The sequence below is a fragment of the Hyaena hyaena genome, unplaced genomic scaffold (assembly GCF_003009895.1).
Source record: "Hyaena hyaena isolate Hyena2069 unplaced genomic scaffold, ASM300989v1 scaffold_265, whole genome shotgun sequence".
Classification (NCBI taxonomy): Eukaryota; Metazoa; Chordata; class Mammalia; order Carnivora; family Hyaenidae; genus Hyaena; species Hyaena hyaena.
Genome location: NW_024080899.1, coordinates 1,245,554 through 1,267,462, shown reverse-complemented (window position 1 = coordinate 1,267,462; position 21,909 = coordinate 1,245,554). Strand labels below are relative to the sequence as shown.

The following is a 21,909-nucleotide window of genomic DNA, read 5'->3' as shown; positions in this document are numbered from 1 at the left end:
CACAGGCAGCATCACCTTGCACATCCTTCTTCCTTCCCTGACCTGTGTTGACATTAGCCAAGAAAAGGAAATTTAGGAACTAAAGGCACCACGTTGCTGGCAGCAAGGCCAAGCACCACCTCCAGTGGGTCAAGAATACACATACAGAACCGGAAGCAGAGTGCCGTGTGGTGGGGCCCGGGCCTGTGTCCCGGGCTGGCAGGGTAAGCTCGTGTATGGCCAGGATGCAGTCCTCCACGGCAGGCCCATCCCTAAGCAGCCCCAGGCTGTGGGGGACACCACCCGCCTGCCTTGCCTGGGGGGGGGGCAGAGGGGAGTGTGGGCCACCTGTGGCTAGCCCAGAAGGGAGAGGAAGGTAGGCAGACCCGCGTGGGGGCACGAGGGTCTGCTGGCCACTCCTGTCCCCTCCCCGACTGCCACTTGGCGAAGCATGCGTTCTCGTGGGGGGAGAAGACTCCAGGGATGGACCACCAGCCCTTGAATCTGCACGGCCCTGTGGACAGAGCGCTCTTCCCTCAGGTCAGCTCTGACAGCCTCCACGTGGCGCGCACCTGCACACTCATCCTGACCAACCAGGAGGAAACCGAGATGGGGGCGGGGGGCAGGACGCAGCCCGGTCGTGAACTTCCGTGGGCGTGCCGAAGGGGTGGTGACAGAGCATGTGCTGCTTATAACAGGCCTGTGCCTAAGAGCCCGGGCCTTCTCAGTGTGCCCTCAGACAGCCTGCTCCGTCCTGAGCCCATGGCGATCTCACCCGCCAGGGAGAGGACAGTCACCCCAGAGTCATGGTGGCTCTCAAGGGTTCAATACAGTACAGCAGCTTGTGTGGTGCCTGGGATGCAGTAAGTGCTTAATAAATGTCAGCACTTGTTATGAACCATTGTTGATTTGTAAGCAAATTGATCAGAATTTCCAAGTGAATTTTCAAAATAGTAACTGTGCCCGTTTCCTCAGCATTGCTCAGAACCTCTGAGGGACATTTCTTTCAAAATAGCCTTTCTAGCATTGGTGGTATAGTGGTGAGCACAGCTACCTTCCAAAATAGCTTTTCAACCCTGCATCATATACAACCGGCCAGGCATTTATTGATTACCTACTGGGTACCAAGAACCACGTTCAGTACTCTGAAGTACTTCACACGTTGGCAGTTTTTCTTATGCGAGAATAGATATGATTGTGGAAAGTGGTTCAAAACTCAGCCCCTGACAGTGGCGGTTAGGCCAGCAGAAGCCGTTTCAGAGCCACAGGCATTGAGGCCGTCTTTACTTGGCACCTTATGAGTTGATCCAGGGTGTAATACCTAGAGGAGTAGTTGAGTATTTTCTGAAAAGGGGGGTAGGTGGTAGTACTTTCCAGAGGTTTCCTCTGGAAGCCACATGCCTTCATCTTCAAGCGTTCTGTCGGCTTATCTTACAACAGAGCCTCGAGCACAAGTAACCATCCTGGGTGTGGGCCCATCCTGAGGTGTCTACCAGCAGCTAAGAAGGAAAGCTCAGAAGTGTTGGCCCTTAGGGCCACAGGGGTGTCGGGCTTGGAACCAGATGCCCACCAGAGATGGCAGCTACTGTTTGCACTTAGTTTTCACAGAAGGGTCTCAAAAGTTTAGGCATTAGTGTCTCTTTTTGGGGGACAGAGGCCGATTTTCTCTGACTTGTCCATTATCAAAGTCACTGGTGTAGTTAATCTTCCACATGGTCACTATTTGCACCCCAAACCCCCAGGGTTATCGGCCACCACTCAGCCACGGTGTGGGTCTCCACTTCCTGGAGGAAGTTGGTAAGTGGGCACTGAAGAGGTGCGAGCCCAGGATGACTCCTCCAGAACAGAAAGCCCTGGCCAAGCCACTGAGTTCAGGACTGGTGTGCAGACAGACACGCACCCTGTCACCAGAACCCGCATTGGCATTATGGTGCACAGGCCCTACCCTCCAGGCCCCAGGGAGCAGCAGACAGGAGGCCAACACCCAGCCAGCAGGGTGGACAGTAGTCAGGCCATGGCATTGAGCCTGCTTTTGCTGTTTGTTCAATGAGGATAGTGATGCAAGCTCTGCACAGTGTGTGTTGAGGACTTTAGTGGAAGATCAGTGACAGCTTCTAACAGCTCAGGAAGCTAGTGTCTGGGAAGGCGGGACACAGAGCAGGGGCCCGGGGTGGGGCCAACTTTCTTCATGTGTCTCCTTCCCCACCATGAGCCAGAGAGCATGGAGCTGTGCCCCCGGAGAGGCCAGGCTGTCCCCTAGTGTCTGAAATATCACTGCGGACACAGGCCTGCAGAGGCTGGCTGGCCTGGGTGAGCCACGTGCCTTAGAGAGAGAGTAGCAGGAAGGTACCTTCTCTTTTGTGATGTTGGAGGCCATGAATTCTCCCTCTGTATACAGCTTTAGCGACCGTTAGCTGAAAAGCTATCAGAGCCTCTCACATGGGGTGGATAGGATCCATTGGTATTGAGTCTTGTCTGCGTGTCTGTGATCTGGGCCCTCAGCAATTCCTGGGTCACAGAGGTCCACGCCTGGGAAAGGCTGCAGCACAAGGTTCCCCCAGCTGGAAAACGGCCCTCTGGTTTAGCCCTTACAAAGACGATGACAGTAGAAAATGGAGTGGCTTGTGCATGGTTCTAGATGAGAGCCTCTTCTCACTTCTGAAACAGCCACTGTCTGCCCAGGCATCTTCTCCAGTCTCCCCTGTTTGCAGGATCATTTCCTGTATGTGAAATGCCTCCCTTCTGCCCGGGAAACTCCTGCCCATCTGTCAGGACCCAGGCCCCCCGGCCCCCTGACCCCCTATCAGTTGATTGGTATCTCTCCTGGTCTCCTTGCTCCGGGGGACAGTGGTGGTGCACACCAGCCAGTGCCACAGGGGTTCGTAGCCTGTCCTGTAATACATTAGAAATAAAGATGTAAGTGGCACCTGGGTGGCTGAGTTGGTTGAGCGTCCAACTCAGGTCATGATCCCAGGGTTATACGATCAAGCCCCCCATCAGGCACCACCCTGAGCATGGAGCCTACTTAGGATTCTCTCCCTTTCTTCCTCTGCCCCCTCCCCCACTTGTGCGTGCTGTCTCTGAAAATTGAAAAAAAAAAAAAAGATTGATATGGGGCTCTGTTCCCCGCAGTCATGGCCAGTCTGCCTGTTGGCAGAGCTGTGGCCATGTGTGGGTGGCCATGTGCCATCCTGACCTGGATTGCGGGTCCACAGTAGATTTTCACATGCTTGCATATGACACATGCACTGTCCCGCTGTCAGGAAGCTCAGGCCTGTGCAGGGTGCTAATCTGACGTCATACACATATGTTTAATTCACATCGTTTGGTTTGGTAGGACATGTATAAACAAAAATGCTGTATTCCTGAACCTTTGGAGTGACCTCCTATAAGCTTTTTTTTCCTTTTGTTTCTTCTCTGTTACTTCTGGGTTTGTGGAGGCTGTGGGGAGCATGTTGAAATAAAACAAGTTATTTTCGCAGGGACCTGAGGCGGGCCCATGAGCGCCCTCCCCCTGCCAGACATGGCCCAGTTCCCTGGCCCAGGAAAGCCCACTGGGACCCGCCACTCTGGCCAGCAGCTGCTACTCTTGCCAAACATGTCTGGGAGGCTGTAGGGCTGCAGGGGTCCCATGGGTCTCAGTACTTAGGACAGAACTGCATCCCCAGCCATGGGCATAGGTTGAACAGCTTCCTCTTGGCCTAAATGGCCTTAGCCTCCTCTGCTAATTACAGGAACACCTGAGTGGGGCTTGGCAGATTGCAGTAGACACCCAGTAGTCAGTTCTAGGCCCTGGCCAATCACAGGGAAGTGGAGCTGCTCTGTCTCCCGTGGCAGGGGTGCTCTCCCCTGACCACAGTGTCGTCCCCAAATGAGTGCAAGGAAGACCGGGCCCGATGCTCACACTGAAGAGAGGAAATCATTTGCAGGGAATGTGACCAAGACTCTGCTGTAAGTGGACATCTTGAACGTCAGGGAGATTGATTAAAGACCAAATGATTGGAAAAGGTTTCCTTCTATGTTTTCCAACTTATTTTTTTTATGCTAACATGTAGTAAAACTGCAGCACTGAGTTCTAATACATGTATAGATTTCCATAGCTGCCACTGTAATCAGGACTCCATCATCCTAAAAGCTCCCTCCTGCTGCCCCTCTGTTGTCACTGCTGCCCCCCCCCCCACCTCTCTCCTGATTCTTAGCAACCACCGGTCTGTTCTCCATCTCCATGACACATGGACATGGACTCGGCATTTAACCTTTCAAGCCTGGCTTCTGTCATTCAGCTTAATGCCTTTGAGATCCAGCCAAATTTTTGTATGTGTCTGTAGTTTATGCCTTTTAACTGTCATATTCCATAGTGTAGGTATACCTTTGTTTGTTTACATAACTTTTATTATAGCCATTCTAATAGATGTGTAATGCCATCTCATTGTGGCTTCAGGTGGCATTTCCCTTATGGTTATGTTGAACACGTATTCAAACATTTACCATTTGAACGAACTATCAGTTCAAGTCTTTTGCCCATTTATTAATTAGGTAGTTTAATACTATTGACTCTAGAGAGTTCTTTATATATTGTGGTTATAAGTTCTTTGTTGAGTATGTTATTTCCAAATATTTTCCCCCAGTCTGCAACTTGTGTTACATTCTGTTAATGCTGACTTTCACAGACCAATTTTTTTTGTCATTTTGATGAAGTCCAATTTTTTTAATTTATGGATTGTTCTTTTGATGACACATCTTACTAAGAATTGTTTGCCTAATTTCAGGCCACAAAGATGTTCTAAGTTTTCTTTCAGGTTTTTCTTTTTTAGTTTAAAGTGTTACATTTAGAGATATGATCTATTTTGAATTAACTTTTTGTAAGGTCTGAGATTTATATTATGATTCAGTGTTTTACATGTGGATATCCAGTTTTCCAACACCACTTTTGAAAATATCCTTTTTTCATTGAAATGCTTTTGTACCTTGGTCAGAAACCATTTGGACACACTTGTGTGTGTCTCTTAGAAATCTCTATCAGATTCCATCAATCTGTGTGTTTACCCCTTTACAAATTTCATATTACCTTTATTCCTGTAGAGCATAGTAAGTCTTAAAAACTGTTAATGTGACTTCTCCAACTAGTTTTTTCTTTCCTTTTTCAAAGTATTTTGAGTATTCAAGTTCCTTTACCTCTCCATATAAGTTTTAGAATCAGCTTGTCTGTATCTACAGTAAATTCCCTGGGATTTTGACTGGAATAGAAATAAATTTTTAGATCAGTTTGTGGAGAACTGTAATTTTTATATTGAAGCTTCCTATCCATGAGCATAGTATGTCTCTAAAATTACTTAGGTATTCTTTGATTTCTTTTAACAGCATTTCATTTTACACATAAGGATCTTACATATAATTTTAGATTAACATCTAAGTATTTTTGTTTGGAACTATTATCACTAACCTAGAAGTGTGATTTTGCTGTGTTGACTTTGTATCTAGTAACCTAGCTAAACTCATTCAAAGATTTTTTTTTTTTTTTTTTTTGGTAGATTCCTGGGCATTTTACCATAGAGCGTCATGTTGTCTATAAATAGAGACAGTTTTCTTTTTTCCAAAATGTTGGACTTTTATTTATTTTTCTTTATTGCAGTGGCTAGAACTTGTACTATGGTGTTGAATAGTAGTGGTAATCCTTGCATTTTTTTAATTTTGAGGGAAATGCCTTCATTTTTTTTCCACAATTAAGTATGATAATTAGCACTAGAGATTTTTTTTTTTGTCAATACATTTATCAGGTTGAGGGTGTTACTTTTCTATTCCTAAATGGTTGAGAGCTTTTATCATGAACAGATGTTGACCCTTGTTTTTACTTTTTTTTTTTTTTTTTTTGCCTCAGTTGATACATGACTTTCTTAGACTGTTATTATTATGGCTCATACTTGTTCATTTTTAATAGTTTGAGAAGTTAATATAACTGGCACCCACCTTCCACCAGCCACTTAATTAATCGATCAAGTCCAGTATACCATAGAGCAGTATGAGAATCTTTAACCTGTACCTCCATGGGAAACAACTTTATCAAGTAGAGTGTGTATATGCAATTCCTTTTGCTTTTAGTCTTACAGATTCATTTCCAGAGTTGCTTGGATCACTAGTTTTCCTTTCCAACTTCAGTGAGGTTGTTCATATGTTCACAAGTTGTAATACACTTAGATTTTCTTAACCCAGTCTACACCCCTTCCTGGGATCTGCCAGTCTTCTAAATGCTTTTGTTGTGGTTAATTTGTGTATGTTTTACATATAAGAGTTTTCTGTCTCTGTTGCTTTTCCTTTTCAAAAACATCACATAGTTGGGATCATATACTATGTAACTTTTTCAGACTTGTTTCTTTCACTTAGCAAATACACATTAAAGTAACTCCATGTCATTTTGTGGCTTGATGGATCACTCTGTTTGACTGAATAATATTCCATTGTATGGATGTTCCATAGCTTATCCATGTTATCTATTGAAAAACATCTAAGTTGCTTCCAGCTTTTATCACTAAGTGAATAAAGCTGATATAAATATTCACAGGTAGGTTTTAGTGTGGCCATACGTTTTCAGATAAGTTGAGTAAATACTCAGGACTACAATTACTGGTTCATGTAGAAAGCCTCTGTTTAGTTTTAGAAGAAAGTGCCAGATTCTCTCCCAAGTAGCTGTACCATTTTGTGTTTTCATCAGCAGTGAATGAACATCCAGAATGCCTCACATTCTCATCAGCAGTCTGTACTGTTGGATTTGGAGGTTTGTGTAGCTATTCTAATAGGCATATAATTGTACCTTGTTTTAATCTATAATTCCCTGATGACAAATGATTTTAAAAATCTCTTCATATGCTTGTTTGTCTCTGTATATCTTCTTTGCTGTGATGTCCTTTTACCATTTTATAATTGGTTTATTTTCCTATTGTTGAGTTTTAAGAATTTTTTCTATAGTTTGGATGTAAGTCCTTGATCAGATATGTGTTCTGCAAATATGTTCTTTCAGCCTGTGGCTTTTCTTTTCAGTAACTTAACAGTACTTTTCACAGAGCAGAAATTACTTTTAATAAGGTCCAACTTTCTTTTTTTATGGATCATACTGTCTCTAAGAATTTTTCCCTAAACCCACAATTATCTAGATTTTTTTCCTGTGTTACCTTCTGAAAGTTTTATAGTTTTGCCTTTTAGTTTTAGGTCTACAACACATTTTTTAGTTAGTTTTTATAAAAGATGCTTGGTCTGTATCTAGAATCTTTTTTTTTTTTTGCATGTGGCTTTACAATTGTTCCAGAACCATTTGTTGGAAATACTGTCATTTGTCCATCGAATTTCCTTTTCTTCTGTATTTGTGCGAGTCTGTTTCTAGTCTGTCCCACTGATTTATGCCCTGTCTTAATTACTGTAGCTTTATATATAGGTTCATTTTTCAAATATTGAATCAGCTTTTGACTCCTCAAACTCCACTTAATTTTGCTTTCTTATTCTTTTTATATATTGCTGTATTTGATTTGCCAGTGCTTTGTTGAGAATTTTTACATAGTTAATGAGAAATATTAATCTGTACCTTTCTGGATTCTGACTTCTTCTGGTTTTCATATTGGAGTAATTCCAGTCTCTTAAAATGTTTTGGGAAGTGTTCCCTTCTTCTCTGTTTTCTATAAAAGATTATCCTGAGTTGATGTATTTCTTCTTTAAATGTTTGATAGAATTTAATGGTGAAAATATCTGGCCCTAGTGATTTCAGAAGGTTTTTAACTGTCAGTTAACGTTCTGTGATAGTTATAGGACTGTTCCAGTTGTTTATCTTGTCTTGGATGTGATTTTGGTAGTTTGTAGTTTTTGATAATGTTGGTCTGTTTCATCCATGTTGTTCAATGTTGTGCATAGAGTTACTTGTAGGAATATTTCGTTCTCCAGTTAATGTCTGTGAAGTCAGTCATGACATCCCCTTATTTATGCCTAATGTTGATAACTTGTTTCTTCTTCTTTTTGTAATCAGTCTTACTAAAGCTCTATCAATTTTATTGATCTTTTCAAAGAACACAGTTTTGGCTTCATGTATTTTACTCTCTCATTTTCCTTATTTCAATTTCATTGGTTTGTGTTGTTACCTTTATTATTTCCTTCCTTAGTTTTACTTTGCTCCTTCTTGTTTAAAGTGGAAGCTTAGATTATTAACTTGAGACCCTTCTTCTGTAAAATACACATATAATACTATAAATTTCCCTCTAAATATTGTTTCAGCTGTATCCTGTAAATTGTGACTTGCTGTATTTTCAGTTTCATTCAGTTCAATGTATTGTTTTTTAATTTCCCTAAAGACTTTCTCTGTGACCCATGGATTATTTAAAAGTGCCTTATTTTCTGTCCAAATGTTTGGAGTTTTCCAGTCATCTTTGTTGTTAATATCTAGTCTAATTCCATTATGATCAGAGAATATGACTTAAATGACTTCAGTTATTTCAAATTTGTTAGTTTGTTTTATGCCCCAGAATACGGTATATCTTGGTCAGTTTTTAGTGTGCATTTGAAAAGAACATCTATTCTGTGATCAGGTAGTGTTGTGTCAATGTCAGTTGAAACCAGTTGACTCGTGGTGTTTTTCATGTCTGTGTCCTTGATTTTCTGTCGACCACTTCTGTTAGTTACTGAGAGAGAAGTGAGGTCTCCAAGTGTGATTGTGTGTTTGCCTAATTCTCCTTTCAGTTTTGTCAGTTTTTGCTTTATTTGAAACTCATTTGTTAGGTACATAAAGGTTTCGGGTTGCTATGTCCTTGTTGTGAGCTGTCCCTTTGTCATTATGTAGAATTCCTTTTTACCCCTGGAAGTTGTGCTCTTCAATCTACTTTGACCAATACTAACTTTTCTTAGATTACTGTGTTTACATGGTATACTTTTTCCATTCTTTTAGTTTTAACTCCTCCATGTCTATAATTTAAGTGAATTTCTTGTAGACAACACACACTTGGGTTGTTTTTTCAAGCCATCTGACACATTGTTATTTTTCATTGGTGAAGAAAGTTCATTTACACTTAAAGTAATTACTAATATGATAGAATATCTATCTAAACATTTCATTTATTATTACTTTATTGTTACATAATTATTTGTTTTCTCTCTTCTCTGTTTTTCATTTCTCTTTCCCTTTCCCTTCTTTGGGGCTATTTTAACTTCTGTTTTTTAGCTTCTGTTTAACTGTTAGGTTATTTTACTATTTTCTCTTTATAGGGATTATAATATTGCATACTTAACTTTCAGAGCAATCTGTCCCAGTCTGCCTCCTTTTTTTAAAGAACTCAGCAGAAGAGCAGTCCATGATATGTAGCCAGATAATTACCATTCCTTTTGTTCTGCCTTTACTGCTAAGCTCCCAGGCTGCCCCCTCCAGTCTCCTGTCCCTTCTTGCTTAAAGACCTTCCTTCAGCGATTCTTCTAGCTCACGTCGACTGGCAGCACTTTTGTTTCTCTCCGAACGTGTCTTAATTTTAGCTTTATTTCTGAAGAGGTTTTTTTTTTTTTTAAACTGGATATAGAATTCTGAGTTTCTTTCTCATCTTTGAGCACTTTATAAAATCGCTGTTTTACTTCCTTCTGACCTCCATGGTTTCTGATGAGAATTCTGCTGGCATTCAAACTCTCAGTCCCTTTTAAATAATATATCATTTTTCTCTGGTTGTTTCAGAGATTTTCTTTGTCTTTAGATCCCACCAGTGTCATCATGATACATTTGGGAGTAGATTTCCCTGGGCTTGTCCTACTCCTGGTTTACTAGCTTTCGACTTGACATTGTGTATCTTTGGCCAGTGATCAGTGACTCAGATTTTTTCTGCACTGTATTCTTCTTCCTCTTCCCCTGGAATTCCAGCCACACTACCAATTAGACAGTTTGGTTTTGTCCTGTGCGTCACCTTTCGAGTTTTTTGTTGTTTAACATGTTTTACTCTGTTTCTCAGATCAGATCATTTCTGTTGGCTTCAGTTTATTGACTCTTTCCTCTGTCATCTCCATTCTGCTGTTGTGACCATGCAGTTTCTATGTTTTGTATTTTTCTGCACTAAATTTCCATTTGCTTTTCTTTATAACTTGTATTTCTTTGAAACTCTGTATCTTTTTCTTTCAAAGGTATTTTCCCCATCTTGCAGCATTTTTATTGCAGGTCCTTCAAAGTTACCAGACAATGTATGTGAAATTCTCACATCATGCACTTTAAGTATCTTACTGTTTCATTTGTCAACTAATCCTCAGGACACCAGGGACAAAATTTTGTCACATGATTCTAACTTATGTGGCATCTTGGCCTTGATGTTTGTTAATTATCTCTTCCAAGACGAGTTGAGGGTTTTCTGATTCTCTGTTTGCCGAGGCATTTTGGATTATACCTGATCATTTTGAATGTTAGGTTCTGGGACTCAGTCTTGTGTGAGTGCAATGTATAGATAGCACTGCTGTTTGTTTTTAGGAGGCACTTGACCTGGATGAATTCAGCTTCTTCGTTCAGACCAGGTCTCTGCAGATTGTGGTTTCAACGTCCATTCCGTTGTTTGGACTCCACAGTGCTGTGCAGGTGTGCCGTCCTGCAGATGCGTGGCCGGTCTGAAACCCTTGCATCCATCCTCCAAGTCTTTGATGCAGAGTCTGATATACACATGCACAGGTCAGGAGTGAGTCCAGGAGTGTACAAACACCTTGTCAGGCTGCTTTCCCAAGCTTCTCTTTCTCTGCAGTCTTCCCTGCTCCTTTCCAGTTCTCAGGGATCCTGTTTGGTCCTTGCTCCTAATCTGGCCTTACTTACCCACTCACCCACACACCTCCTGAGACTGCACCGACCTTCAGAGCCAAGCACTGAGAGGACAGAGAAGAGCGGCCAGGGCTTGTGCACCTAGGGGCCACAGCTGCTCCCAACAGAAAGAGACATGGGCCTCCGGATTGCTTGGGGGCCGGGGTGCAAGAGCTCAGTGATAATAGCAAGCGATTCCCCCACTCAGAGCATCAGGAGACCCTTCTCCCTCCTCAGGGAGAGAGAGAGAGAGAGAGAGATGAGACTTGCACACTTAAGCTGTGGGCGCACAGCCGTGCATCTGCACCTGAGTGTGCCATCTAGCCGCAGCCTGGTGGTGGAGAGCCCAAGCCCTGAGCAGCTGAGGGACAGCCCTCCCTCGGGAACCTGCACCCTGCAACAAGGTCACCTTGAAAGAAGGATTCTCCCCGATGGATTCCAAAGCGTGGTGTTCTTGCTCACTCGGGAAGACAAGGCTGAGTCTCAGCCGTGGTCTTAGACAGACCTGGTCTCCAGGCCCAGCGCTACCACTGAGCAGCTGTATCCGAGCATAGCAGCGCATGGTGGGGTACGGGACATGTCTGTCCAGGGAGCTCTTGTGATGCTGTTTATCACTGGGGAAAAGGCAGAGGCTCAGGAGAAGGGGACAACTCATCCAAGACACTGGACCCTGATGTCTGCCTTGGCCTCTGGTCTGTTCCTCCCATGTACGTGGGGACTTTGGCATCTGCGCAGGCTCCCTTCTCAGAGCCGTACGTGGCTGTGTCTGCCCAGGCACACCAGTGAAGGCTGCCTTGATCTCCACTCCCACAAGTAGCATGAGGAGAGCTCACACATAAAACTCTGGTGTCCATGACATAGAATGACATCTTCCCTGGCTGCTGTTGGTGACCCTGTCATGAGCCCCTAGGAGGCTGATGACATACAGTCCAGCCGGAGAGAATGTAGAACACAGGCTTGGGCGGGTTAGGTGCTCCTGGTGGACATGTGTAAGCGGCCACCCCCGCGGAAACGAAAACGGCAGCGTCCTGAAGAGAATGGAGCTCAGGAAGCAAGCCCCCTCCAGCAGAGCCTCCTGTGGCCACAAGGCCGAATGCAGCCCTGCTTACGGTACCCAGGCCCCAGGAGAGGCTGGAGAAAGGATGGGGATGAGCGGGGGAACATGGCCAGCAGAGGCCGTTCCGCACAGCTCTGGGGTCATGCCTGCTCCCCGGGGAGACCGAACCGGGTGGGGGAAGGGTGATCACCCAATGGCTGCCCTTTGGGCCACCTGCAATGATGGTCCAGCCGCTGAGGACTTAGTGGATGCCTCCAACTCCAGAAAATAGATTTTCCACATCAGCATGTTAATTTTTATGATGAGGCTTCACTCTGTTTTAGAATATTTAACAGCTGACAGTGTCAGTCCCTCCTCAAAAGGAAAGCAGTTTCATGGTCTGATTTTGCACGGGCTGGGGTCAAAGGCACTGTCGCCGAGCGCCGCTCCGACTAATTAATGCATTTGCTCCCTATAGGGTGAAATTGGGTTTTCAGTTACATTTATAACATGACATGCTTAATTGCTAAATATTGCATTATTTGAGCCATTTTCGTAATACTCAGCCTGGTATGCACAAGGTGAGAAATTATTTCCCATGAAAAATTGACAGCAAAGCTGAAACTGGTAAACTCTGTGCTCACATACAGACACATGACGGTCTTATCCTACGACACCACACCTGGAAAGGCAGGTGCTCCGTGCCGTGGCACTCGCCCCTCGGACCTGTCCTGTGGCCCCGGCGAGCTCGCACGCGCATCTCTCCTTGCAGTCCTACAGCTTTGGGAACATTCTGGGCTCCTCCCCTGGCACACCTGGGCGGCATCCCTCAGAACAAACACAGCAACCCCTCTATGGTATGAGGGAGACTGGAGACGGGCCTCCACTGGTCTCTGTGACATGCTACTTTCGTCAGTCTCTTTTCTAGAACCCTCGTCCCTGAAATCGAGGTCTCCCCAAGTCATCACCAGGTGGCCGGCCTCCTCTTTCTTCTTTTGTTCTTGTGGGTGTGGTTTTTTTTTTTTTTGGTATGTTTTTGTTTGTTTGTTTTTAAGTGAGGCATAACAGCCACAATGGTAATGATGAACAGTTTGATTTCAAACCCCTTTCTGAAGAAATCACAGTAAACAGAGTGTGTTTGCCTAAGGAAACCCTGCGAGCAATCAGCCAGTAACACAACTGCATGTGCTAATGAACCCAAAGCTGTTAATGTGGTTTCTTCAGTTAAATTGATTCATGAATTTTGAAGAGAACATTATCTAATGAATTTTCTTTGAATAGAAAGCAATTAAAAGGACAAATCAGTCTGATTAACCCCAAAGTCACCCTCCTGCCACAAATGGTGTACAGTTTGAAATTATATCATAAAAAACTAGAGCACATTTGCTATCTTTTTGCCCTCTACTAATCCATGTAAATTAATGAACAACAAAGTTAATTTCTTTGATGACCCTGTTCTAGTATCACCTGGATTATGCTGATGTTTAATTTGCTTAATGTTATAATAAAGACTAAACAGATTTTTTTTCCCAGTGAAGTGATTATCATTCCCTTCAGTTAAGAAGTGATTTTTATTATTTAACACGCATGTAAGGGTGTGTTTCCTTTAAGAACCAAATCGCACTTTGCCAGCCTGGCACCGAGTGTAATTAGTGCTGTTACGGACACACTCCGGGACACCACCGCTGCCCGGGAGCCGTCCCTTTGTTGTCGCCGTCAGGAACTCCCGCCCCCGGGGGGCTCACCACCCCCACCATGGGGGACACAGCTCCGTGTCCAGTGCTCCTGAGCCGTGTGCTCCCTTTGCAGAGACAATAGGTATCGATTCAGACCAGCCCCCTTCACAAAGCTGGAGGCAGAGGGAGAGAACGTTCTCATGCTTTCACCTGTTCGTTCCCACAGCAGGATGAGGAGCAAATGGAATTTGAAGAGGCTCTGAAGTCAGTAGGCAGGCAGGGCCTTCTGTTCTTATGAATATGTGCACACCGCAGTCCTGGAAGGGCATCGTGTGATCCTTCCTGCGTGGGACTGGGGGAAGGGGGGCAGGGAGTTGCAGATCTGGGGTGCACAGTGGCGGGATGGCTGTGAAGGGGCCTGCCCATGTGGTGACGGGACCGTGCGTGGAGGCCACATTTTCATTGACTGTAGCGCCTCTGTTTTCGTTCACATGTTTTCTGTTTCGGGACCAGCAGCTTTCTACATCAGAGCCACAGGAGCTGCTTGTCCACATAACGTCATTCTGCATTCTCCCTTTCAGAGTCATTCACCAGACAGGTGCTGTGGAAGCTGCTGAAGGTTGTCAAACTCGGAGAAGTGGTTTCTTACCAGCAATTAGCAGCCCTGGCAGGCAAGCCCCGAGCAGCACGGGCCGTTGGCGGAGCGATGAGGGCCAATCCTGTAAGTCCCTGTCAGTGTGCGTGTCAGCAGGGCCACAGGTGGCCGGGGGATGAGGGGTTTGACATGGCCCTTGGTGGGCCTGGGGCCCTGCGCTGTGTGTCTCTGAGGCGGCCTGTGCGGCACCACGTGGGGAGGAGAGGAGAGGAGGCATTTGTGTAGGGCCCCCAGAAGAGGTGTGGGCGGCCCCTGCTAGGTTACACCCTTGTCCCCCATTTTTGGTGAAGGTGGTAAGGAAGCTTTCCCATGCCAGCACCCATCTCCGTGCATGTTGTGGCCACAGGAGGAGAAAGCCTGGAGACAGCAGTGGGTGGACATTTGTCCGTTCGTTCAGTGACTGGGTGTATGGGGTCCCTAGTGTGCCTGACACTCTTCCAGGAGCCAGACGACAGACAGGCTGCCCATGCAGAGCATCGTTCTAGAAGGAAGCACACGCTGGGGTCCAGACACAGCCCTAGGACCGTGTTCTCTTAGACCAGTCTCTCTAGGCCTGACCGTTAGGGAGGGTGGAAATCTGACACATGAGGAAGGACGCCCGGACATGCACCCTGCCAACTGGGATGATTCGTCACCTTCAGACATGTCTTCCCCAGGGGTGGCTCTGCCCCCAACCCTTTGGTGACCCTGTCCCCCCCCCACCCCCTGTGCACGCAGGATGATTCTGAATCAGGTTTATGAGCATTTTTTTTTAATTGACTTTGAAAAACTTTTGGTTTGGGGGGGGGTTGTTTGTTTTTCTCTTCTGAGAGAGCGAGAGACAGCGTGAGCAGGGGAGGATCAGAGAGGGAGACACAGAATCTGAAGCAGCTCCAGGCTCTGAGCTGGCTCTCAGCACAGAGCCCGACGCAGGACTCGAACCCACGAACTGTGAGATCATGACCTGAGCTAAAGTCGGACGCTTAACTGACTAAGCCCCCCAGGCGCCCTATATGAGTGTGATTTTTTAACTTCCTGATAAACTTTGACCTGCATGGTTCCTTGGGAAGGACCGTCTTCTCCCAGGTTGTGACTCCATGTTGAGCAGTTGGGCCCTGCTCTGGATAGAAAGACGGCTGGGACACTATGGCATCCTGACTCCCTTTAGTGCCTTGTGAGGACGTTAGAAGCTGGCAGGACTCTGCCTGTCCTGTACCCGTACAGTCGCAGTGCCCTGTGGACATCCTCCCTTTGTCCCAGATCTTCATCCGTGTTGTAGCCCTGTTTCTACTCTCCGTGCCCTGTGCGTAGCATCAGTCACTCTCCCTGCTCACACAGGTTTGACTTGATTCCCACCGTGTAACGCAGGCAGCTGGGTGCCGAGTCGCTCCCCCTGGGTGTGGCTGCCACCCGTCCTTGCTCCAAGAACAAGCATTCTTAAAGGACATGGACATATCAGTAGCCCCGCACCTGCCTTCTGTGTGATGACAGCAGTTTCTCACTCTCTGAAAAGGAGACGCCGTCACTGCTCAGCGATCACGCTCGTGGCAATATTCAGAAACATTTATTGTTCTCAACCAGCATGACTCTCTTCTCCCGCTATTAATCTCGATGAACATCTCTCTCCAGCTATGGCCTCAGTCACTGAAATTTATAAAATAGGATCTCCCAAGGCTTACAACTCTAATGTCCATAAAGCCCACATATTGACTTCCCCACCTCACGCCCAGGTCGAGAATGGCAGTGACGACATCAGGAGGGAGCACCGTGCAGGCGCTTGGTCCCTTCTCTTGGTGCTCTCCTGCGCCATGAGCGGCCAGGATGGGGGAGGAAGCCCTCGGGGCCTGTCCACGTGTCCCTCTGTTGTTGGGCGCCACACAGGGACCCTCTGGGCAGGGCGGTTGCGGAGATGCTGGTGGCCGTAGGGCGTGGTGCGACTTCCTATCGTGGTGCGACTTCCTATCGTGGTGCAGACGTGCTGCAGGTGCGCCTGCGAGCGGAACCTCAAAGGTGCAGCCGGCATCTGCTTGGCCTCCCAGGGAACCCTGCCATCGTCACGGGGTTCCCTTGAAGTTGATTTAAAACCTCCTTGGAATGGGCTGGGGGCATCCAAGAGGCGACCCAGGACCCTGCCATGGCTGACGCTACCACGACTTGGTGCTGGCAGCGGGAGGCCCAGCCTCAGAGCCCCCTGCATAGGCTCCAGCACCGACAGCGCATCACTGAGACCTCCTCACTGATAATCTCTCTCTCTTTAGGCTGAATAGAGCAATTGTACCTTTCGGGAAGGAGAGTAAAAAATGGGTTTGGAATGTTGCAAAACACCATGAAGCTCATTGTGCATTAATTCCTTAGGTGGCTTGCAATAAACATGAACACATGCTGGCTCGTATTACAGCGCTTGCTGTTGGCGTGAGCTTCTCGTCCCGCCAGAGGAAGGGATGCTTGTTGCTGTTTGGGGCGGGGGGTGAGGGGGTGGCGCTGGTCCCATCCTGAGCACTTGAGTTTTCCAAGTTTTCCACAGAGGATTCACTAGGCCAGGTAGGACGGTTTGGCAGACTTCTGGAAGGTGCACCCTACCACCCATTCACCATGGAGGATGGCCAGCCTCCCCGTAGTTGAGACTGGATACGCCTCATGCCCCTCCCCCACCAGAGCACCCTTCCCTTCATCCTCAGACAGAGTTTGCTAAATGCAGTTCAAAGGCGATCAATACATTGCACAGAGAGTTTCCCCACTTTTTTCTAAACAAACGCATTCCTGAGGAGTTAGTTTATTCACAGATTGCCATGAGCGTTAATGACCCCCCGAGTCTTGTTCTGCCAGTCACCCAGATGGCTGTTGATAAAGATTTAGCATCATGTTCTAAGTGTCAGGGCCGTCAGTGGGGCTGAACCATTTGACCAGAAGAAAAAAACACACAGGGAGCTATTGATTACAGCTTCCCGGTGTCACTTGTTCACCAGGATTTAGGTATTGATGAGGCCGCAAGTGAAAACAAGCCCTCTCCCTTGTGGGCTGCTACCACAAGAACAAAGGCGAAGTTGGAAAAAATATTCAGCCAGCACCAGAATCAGAGGGATTCCGTTATTGATTGAAAGGCCCCTTCGTGTTATTTTTGTTGGAGACAAATCTATGGGTTTGGAAGTTTTATAGCATTTGAGAAAGGGTCTGTGTAAGTGATGGATTCACGTATTGGATGAATTAGATTTCACAGCATGAAGATTTCAATGCAGCTGTGATATTATGTGCTGCTTGGTTATTGATAAAAATTACATTTTATGCAGCACAGGCTTTCAAGGAGAGGGTATAGAGGGTGCGGATCCCTTGAAACGTCCGTAGGGCACAAATACGTTTTGGCAGCCTTCGTTATTTTAGTCGTCTGAGACCCACCACCAGAGTGAACACAAACAAAAGTGGTGCTCCCCGCTTCTGCTGTAAAGACTGTGCTTCTTTGGCAAGTCACCTGCCATACAGCAGTGTGTGCATGAGATGAAGTCGGGTCAGTCGCCGTCACTGCTCTTCCCAAGGAGCAGTGCTGTGGTCTGCATGATGCATGGAGTTGGGGGGTGGGGGGGAATCTGAGCCTGCTCCTCAGGTCGGCCATCGGGTAGGAACATTGTAGCAGTACCTAAATGCCTGTGAAACTAACTTGAATTTAGGTTCTACGTCTTTCTCTGTCAAAACTTGAGTTTTAGGTTATCGTGTCCTCAAAGCAGTTATTAATGTGACCATTGTATTTGATAAAACCCTCAATCAGAGTCAGTAGTCCAGACTTGAAATGTTCTGTTTCTCCTCCCGAGATGACGGGGATGGCAAGCAGCTTGCGGGACGGGGCAGCCACAGGGGCTTTCTCAGTGTGCGAAGTAGCAAAGACGAGAAGCCAGCTTTCCCCCAATCCCCCCTGACCCAGCGGCTCGTTCTTAGACCCCCCTGAGACTACACGCATTCCCATGGCAGCCCAAACTTGCAGACAGATTGGGGACTGATTTGTGATATGGGGGAAGTTAGGTTCTCAGCACCCGAGCTAGGTTACCCACGGGGCCAGCTGGCACCCAGGCCGCATCGGCGACCCCCTCAGGCAGCTGGCAGAGAGGTGACACAAGGGCTGGACTCCCCTCCTTGCCTCCAGACCGCCGTGGGAACCTGGGCAGGAAACGTACCCCAAGGCTCACCACACCTGGCCTGGGGCTTGTTGGAGGACATGTGATGCGCCACAGCAGGCACAGGGCACGCTCCCCTGGTGGCATAATCAAGTGCTGGGACTGGGGACCGTGCCATCTGCCCAGGGACGGGTGCAGCTCGAGGCCGACAGGGGGCACTCTAGGTGGGTAGGTTTGTATGGCCACAGGGCGGCCAGATGCCATGAGAAAACACCCAGACGTGTGTTCAGCCACTTTTCTAGAAACTCAGCTGATTGGTGGCTGGTCACTTTGTCCAGTTCAGGTCTTTGGAGGTGGAGCTTGGCGGTAGGGGAGGTGAATCTTCTCTCTGTTGAGCTACAGACTTAGTGGAGGGACTCTGACCCTTGGGGGCCCTGCAGGAGTAGCCGTTTTTCCTTGCAGGACATTCGGAGCACAACAGCCACACGAGTGCACCAAGAGTGGCCGGTGAGGGTGGGGCTGGGGCTGCAGTTGGTGAGGCAGGATGGGAGCTGAGCTGTCCCTAGGCACCTCTCAAGGCCCTTCCAGGGTGGGGTCTGCTGAGGATCCATCCCCAGAGCTGGGGCAGTTCCTGTAGCCGTGCCTGCTGGCTGTTCTTCATGGAGCCACCTCTGTGATCCACACGAGAACTGTCACCCCAGCATGTCTTGGGCCTTCCGTGACTGACCCCCACCCATCTCCCTGCACCCCAGTCAAGATGCAGCCACTCAGGACTGAGGGACCCTGGGCACGCCCTCTCCTGAGAGGTTTGAACTCTGCTGAGAACCCACTGTATGCTCTGTCCTGGGAAGTGTCGGGTTCTGAGTAACTGCTTGTTGGGATCTTGAAGCAAAATGACTGTTCATCCCCCAGAGCCCCTGCAGTGGGACCAGAGTGTGCCCCCTGCAGTTGACGGGCTCTAAATAGTGTCCACTGGCTGCCCGTGAGGGGAGGTCAACCACCTGAGACAGGCTCCTGTCCACGTTGTCTTTAAGGGGCCATAAGTGCTATCCCTTTCTTTTCCTCCTGTGTTCTGGGCCAACTGAGCCATCCATAGAGGACAGCAGGGCATTAGCTTTATTCAAATAAAAGCTCATCTAGAGAGGCGCTATGGCCACGGTGGGCTTCCCGGGAATTCTGGCTGGAATGAGCCCCCTCCCCACCCTGTTACCAGCCCAGCAGGGTCAGGTGGTGATGACCTCTGTGCTGCGGGACAGGACCCCACGTGGGACCAAGCTGGCCGTTCTCATGCCTTCCTCCCAGGATGGCTGGTCAGTGAGTCTTCCTCCCCTTGGGCTGGGGGTAAAGGGTGGGGTGGCATGTCCCTCCTTCCAGTGGGTGTCCCACCCCATGGAAATCAAAAGCAAGGGCAAGGCTCGCTGTGCCCACCTCCACAGTGGACTCCATTCTGAGAACAGACACTGAGCAGCTCTGCCAGCAGACATACGTGGAGCTCCTGTCTGTATAGCCCAGGCCAGTGGCAGGAGGACCCAGGTGCTCCCCTGGGGACTGCTGCTGAAAAGGAGCGTCCCCCCATCCCTGCCATGGAGAGGACAGAGGCCTCCTCCCCTGGCAGAGTTGACTGCAGGGAGTGTGTTAGGTGGGATTGTTGGCCTGCATGTGGCTGTGGGAATAACAAACTACTCATGTGACCATGGCCCTGACTCAAAATCCAGGACCTATGAGCTCTGGCCCCCAGTTTGAGATGTGGAAGATCAGACACCCATGGGTCTGTACTGGGCCAGCTCCAGGCAAGGGCAGAATGACTGGCAGGGCACTGGGGGGGCGGGAGGGGGGGTCCTGTGCTTAGGGCATTAGTGTCTGGTAGGGAGACCTGCCTGCAGTGTGGGTCCTGCTCCCATGGAGCTGTGGGCCAGCCCGCCTTCCTCCAGGACCGCTGTTGCAGCACCTTGAGCGGTCGGTAAGGTGGATTGGAAGGGCTTGGCAAAGGCCATGGTGCACAGAGCCCAGCCTGCACCTCTGTCTCCTGGTGCATCTCAGTGACACACGGCACCCAGCCAGCCATCGCTGCCCCTGGTTCTGGCAGTGGGTCCTTTTAACCGTTGGATGGCTTCTCTTTGTAGGATTGTGTTTGGGTTTTCATCATAAGGTGGCCTTGCTTTTAGTGAAGTCATTCTGTTGATTAAGCACCTGATATTCAGTTTGCCTCCAGAGGTGGATGCACAGGCAGGCCCCAGGATCCTTGGGAGGCCTGAGGGTGGGTGCAGCCCTGGGTCTGGAGTCCTCAGGGATGCTGTTGGCCAGCCTGTCCCAGTCCTGGTATCCGGGGGCCACATGGTGGCAGCGGCTGCTCCTGTGTGGACAGATGAGGACCAGAGTTTCTCAGAATTCCAAACATCCCCGGGCTTCGGGAGGGAGACGCATCCCCGTGCAGTGCAGCATGAAGCAGGCCAGCAAACCTGTCCCATAAAGGGCGTGATATTTTATGCTCTGCAAAAGCAGCCCCAGACAGTATGGCTGTGATCCAATAAAACTTTATTTACAAAAGCAGGTAGAGACTGTACCAGTTGGCCACATTTTGCCACTGCCTTGCATGGGTACCGTCTTCCCTGAAGGTTCCTGTCACTTCTCGCCTTGTTTGAGAATTTTACCTACCACCCCATAAATTGGAAATGTGATTTTGAATTTTGTAAGCATACATTGTAAATTACTTAACCAAAGGCAGTTTTCTGCTTCCGGATCTTGGTATAAAGGGGTTCTCTGGAAAAGGCCATACATTTGCTTTGGGCCATTGTGCCCATCCGTGGCCCGTACCAAGACACCCAGAGACCAAGTGGGGCACAGCGCTGAGACAGCCAGCTGGGGCCTGCACCTGGCTGAGCCCCTGCTAGGTCACTTGTGGTCAGGGGCCTTGCCCTTGACCCCGAGAGACCTCGCAGGCCCAGAGCCCAGACTGACGGGGTCCCCTCACTGTTTTGCAGCTGCCCATCCTCATCCCGTGCCACAGAGTGGTCTGCAGCAGTGGAGCCGTGGGCAACTACTCCTCAGGCCAGGCCACAAAGGAATGGCTTCTCGCCCACGAAGGCCACCTGGTGAGGAAGCTGACCTGTCCAGGAGGCTCCAGCGTGGGCAGCACCTCCCACTCCAGCCTGCTGGCCAGAGGGGAGTACTTGTGGGAGTAAATACTTGAGTGACACATAAAGGTCGCAGCGTGTTGGAGGTGGGCTGTGCAGTATTAAAAGAGCTGGACGTGTTCCTAGGGGACGTGGTGTATGTGCCTTGTTTGTACATTTTATGGCAGAGCGAGTTCAGAAGACTGGCTGGTGTTCATAGTTTGTTTCTGTCTCACACACCACCACTGTTCCATTTCTAATGTCTATTAACACAGGGATGAGAAAGTGGGGGCCTGACAAGCCCAAAGGCCCCTGTCCAGGCAGGTGGGAACATCCGGCACCCGCCAGGGCCCTGGCTCCCCACACTGGCCTGTCCCCCTGAGAAGCTGGCCTCCCCGGCTCCCTCTCTGCTCAGCCATGGAGGCTGCTGAGACCGTGTCTCCCACCCAAGCCTTCCTGAGGGAGGCCCGGCCGCAGAAGCCAATGCTGATGGAGGTTTCTTAGCGTTGTTCTTACCGCCAGAAAGCTGCTGCAGGAGGCACACGTGGTGGGTTGTATCAGTTTGATGGAAAAGAACCACTT

The 21,909-nt window shown here is 48.2% G+C and overlaps 1 protein-coding gene across 4 annotated transcripts in view; it reads left to right on the top strand.

Annotated features, from left to right (window-relative positions):
* MGMT (O-6-methylguanine-DNA methyltransferase) overlaps nt 1–21,478 on the top strand; it is a 285,595-nt gene extending 264,117 nt beyond the window's left edge. For all 4 annotated transcript variants that reach the window (XM_039245759.1, XM_039245760.1, XM_039245758.1 and 1 more), the window contains exons 4-5: nt 14,059–14,198; nt 21,196–21,478. In XM_039245759.1, coding sequence (XP_039101690.1) covers nt 14,059–14,198; nt 21,196–21,396 — 341 coding nt within the window. In that variant the 3' untranslated portion in view covers nt 21,397–21,478. The remainder of the gene's footprint in view (nt 1–14,058; nt 14,199–21,195) is intronic.
* The last annotated feature ends 431 nt before the right edge of the window (nt 21,479–21,909 follow it).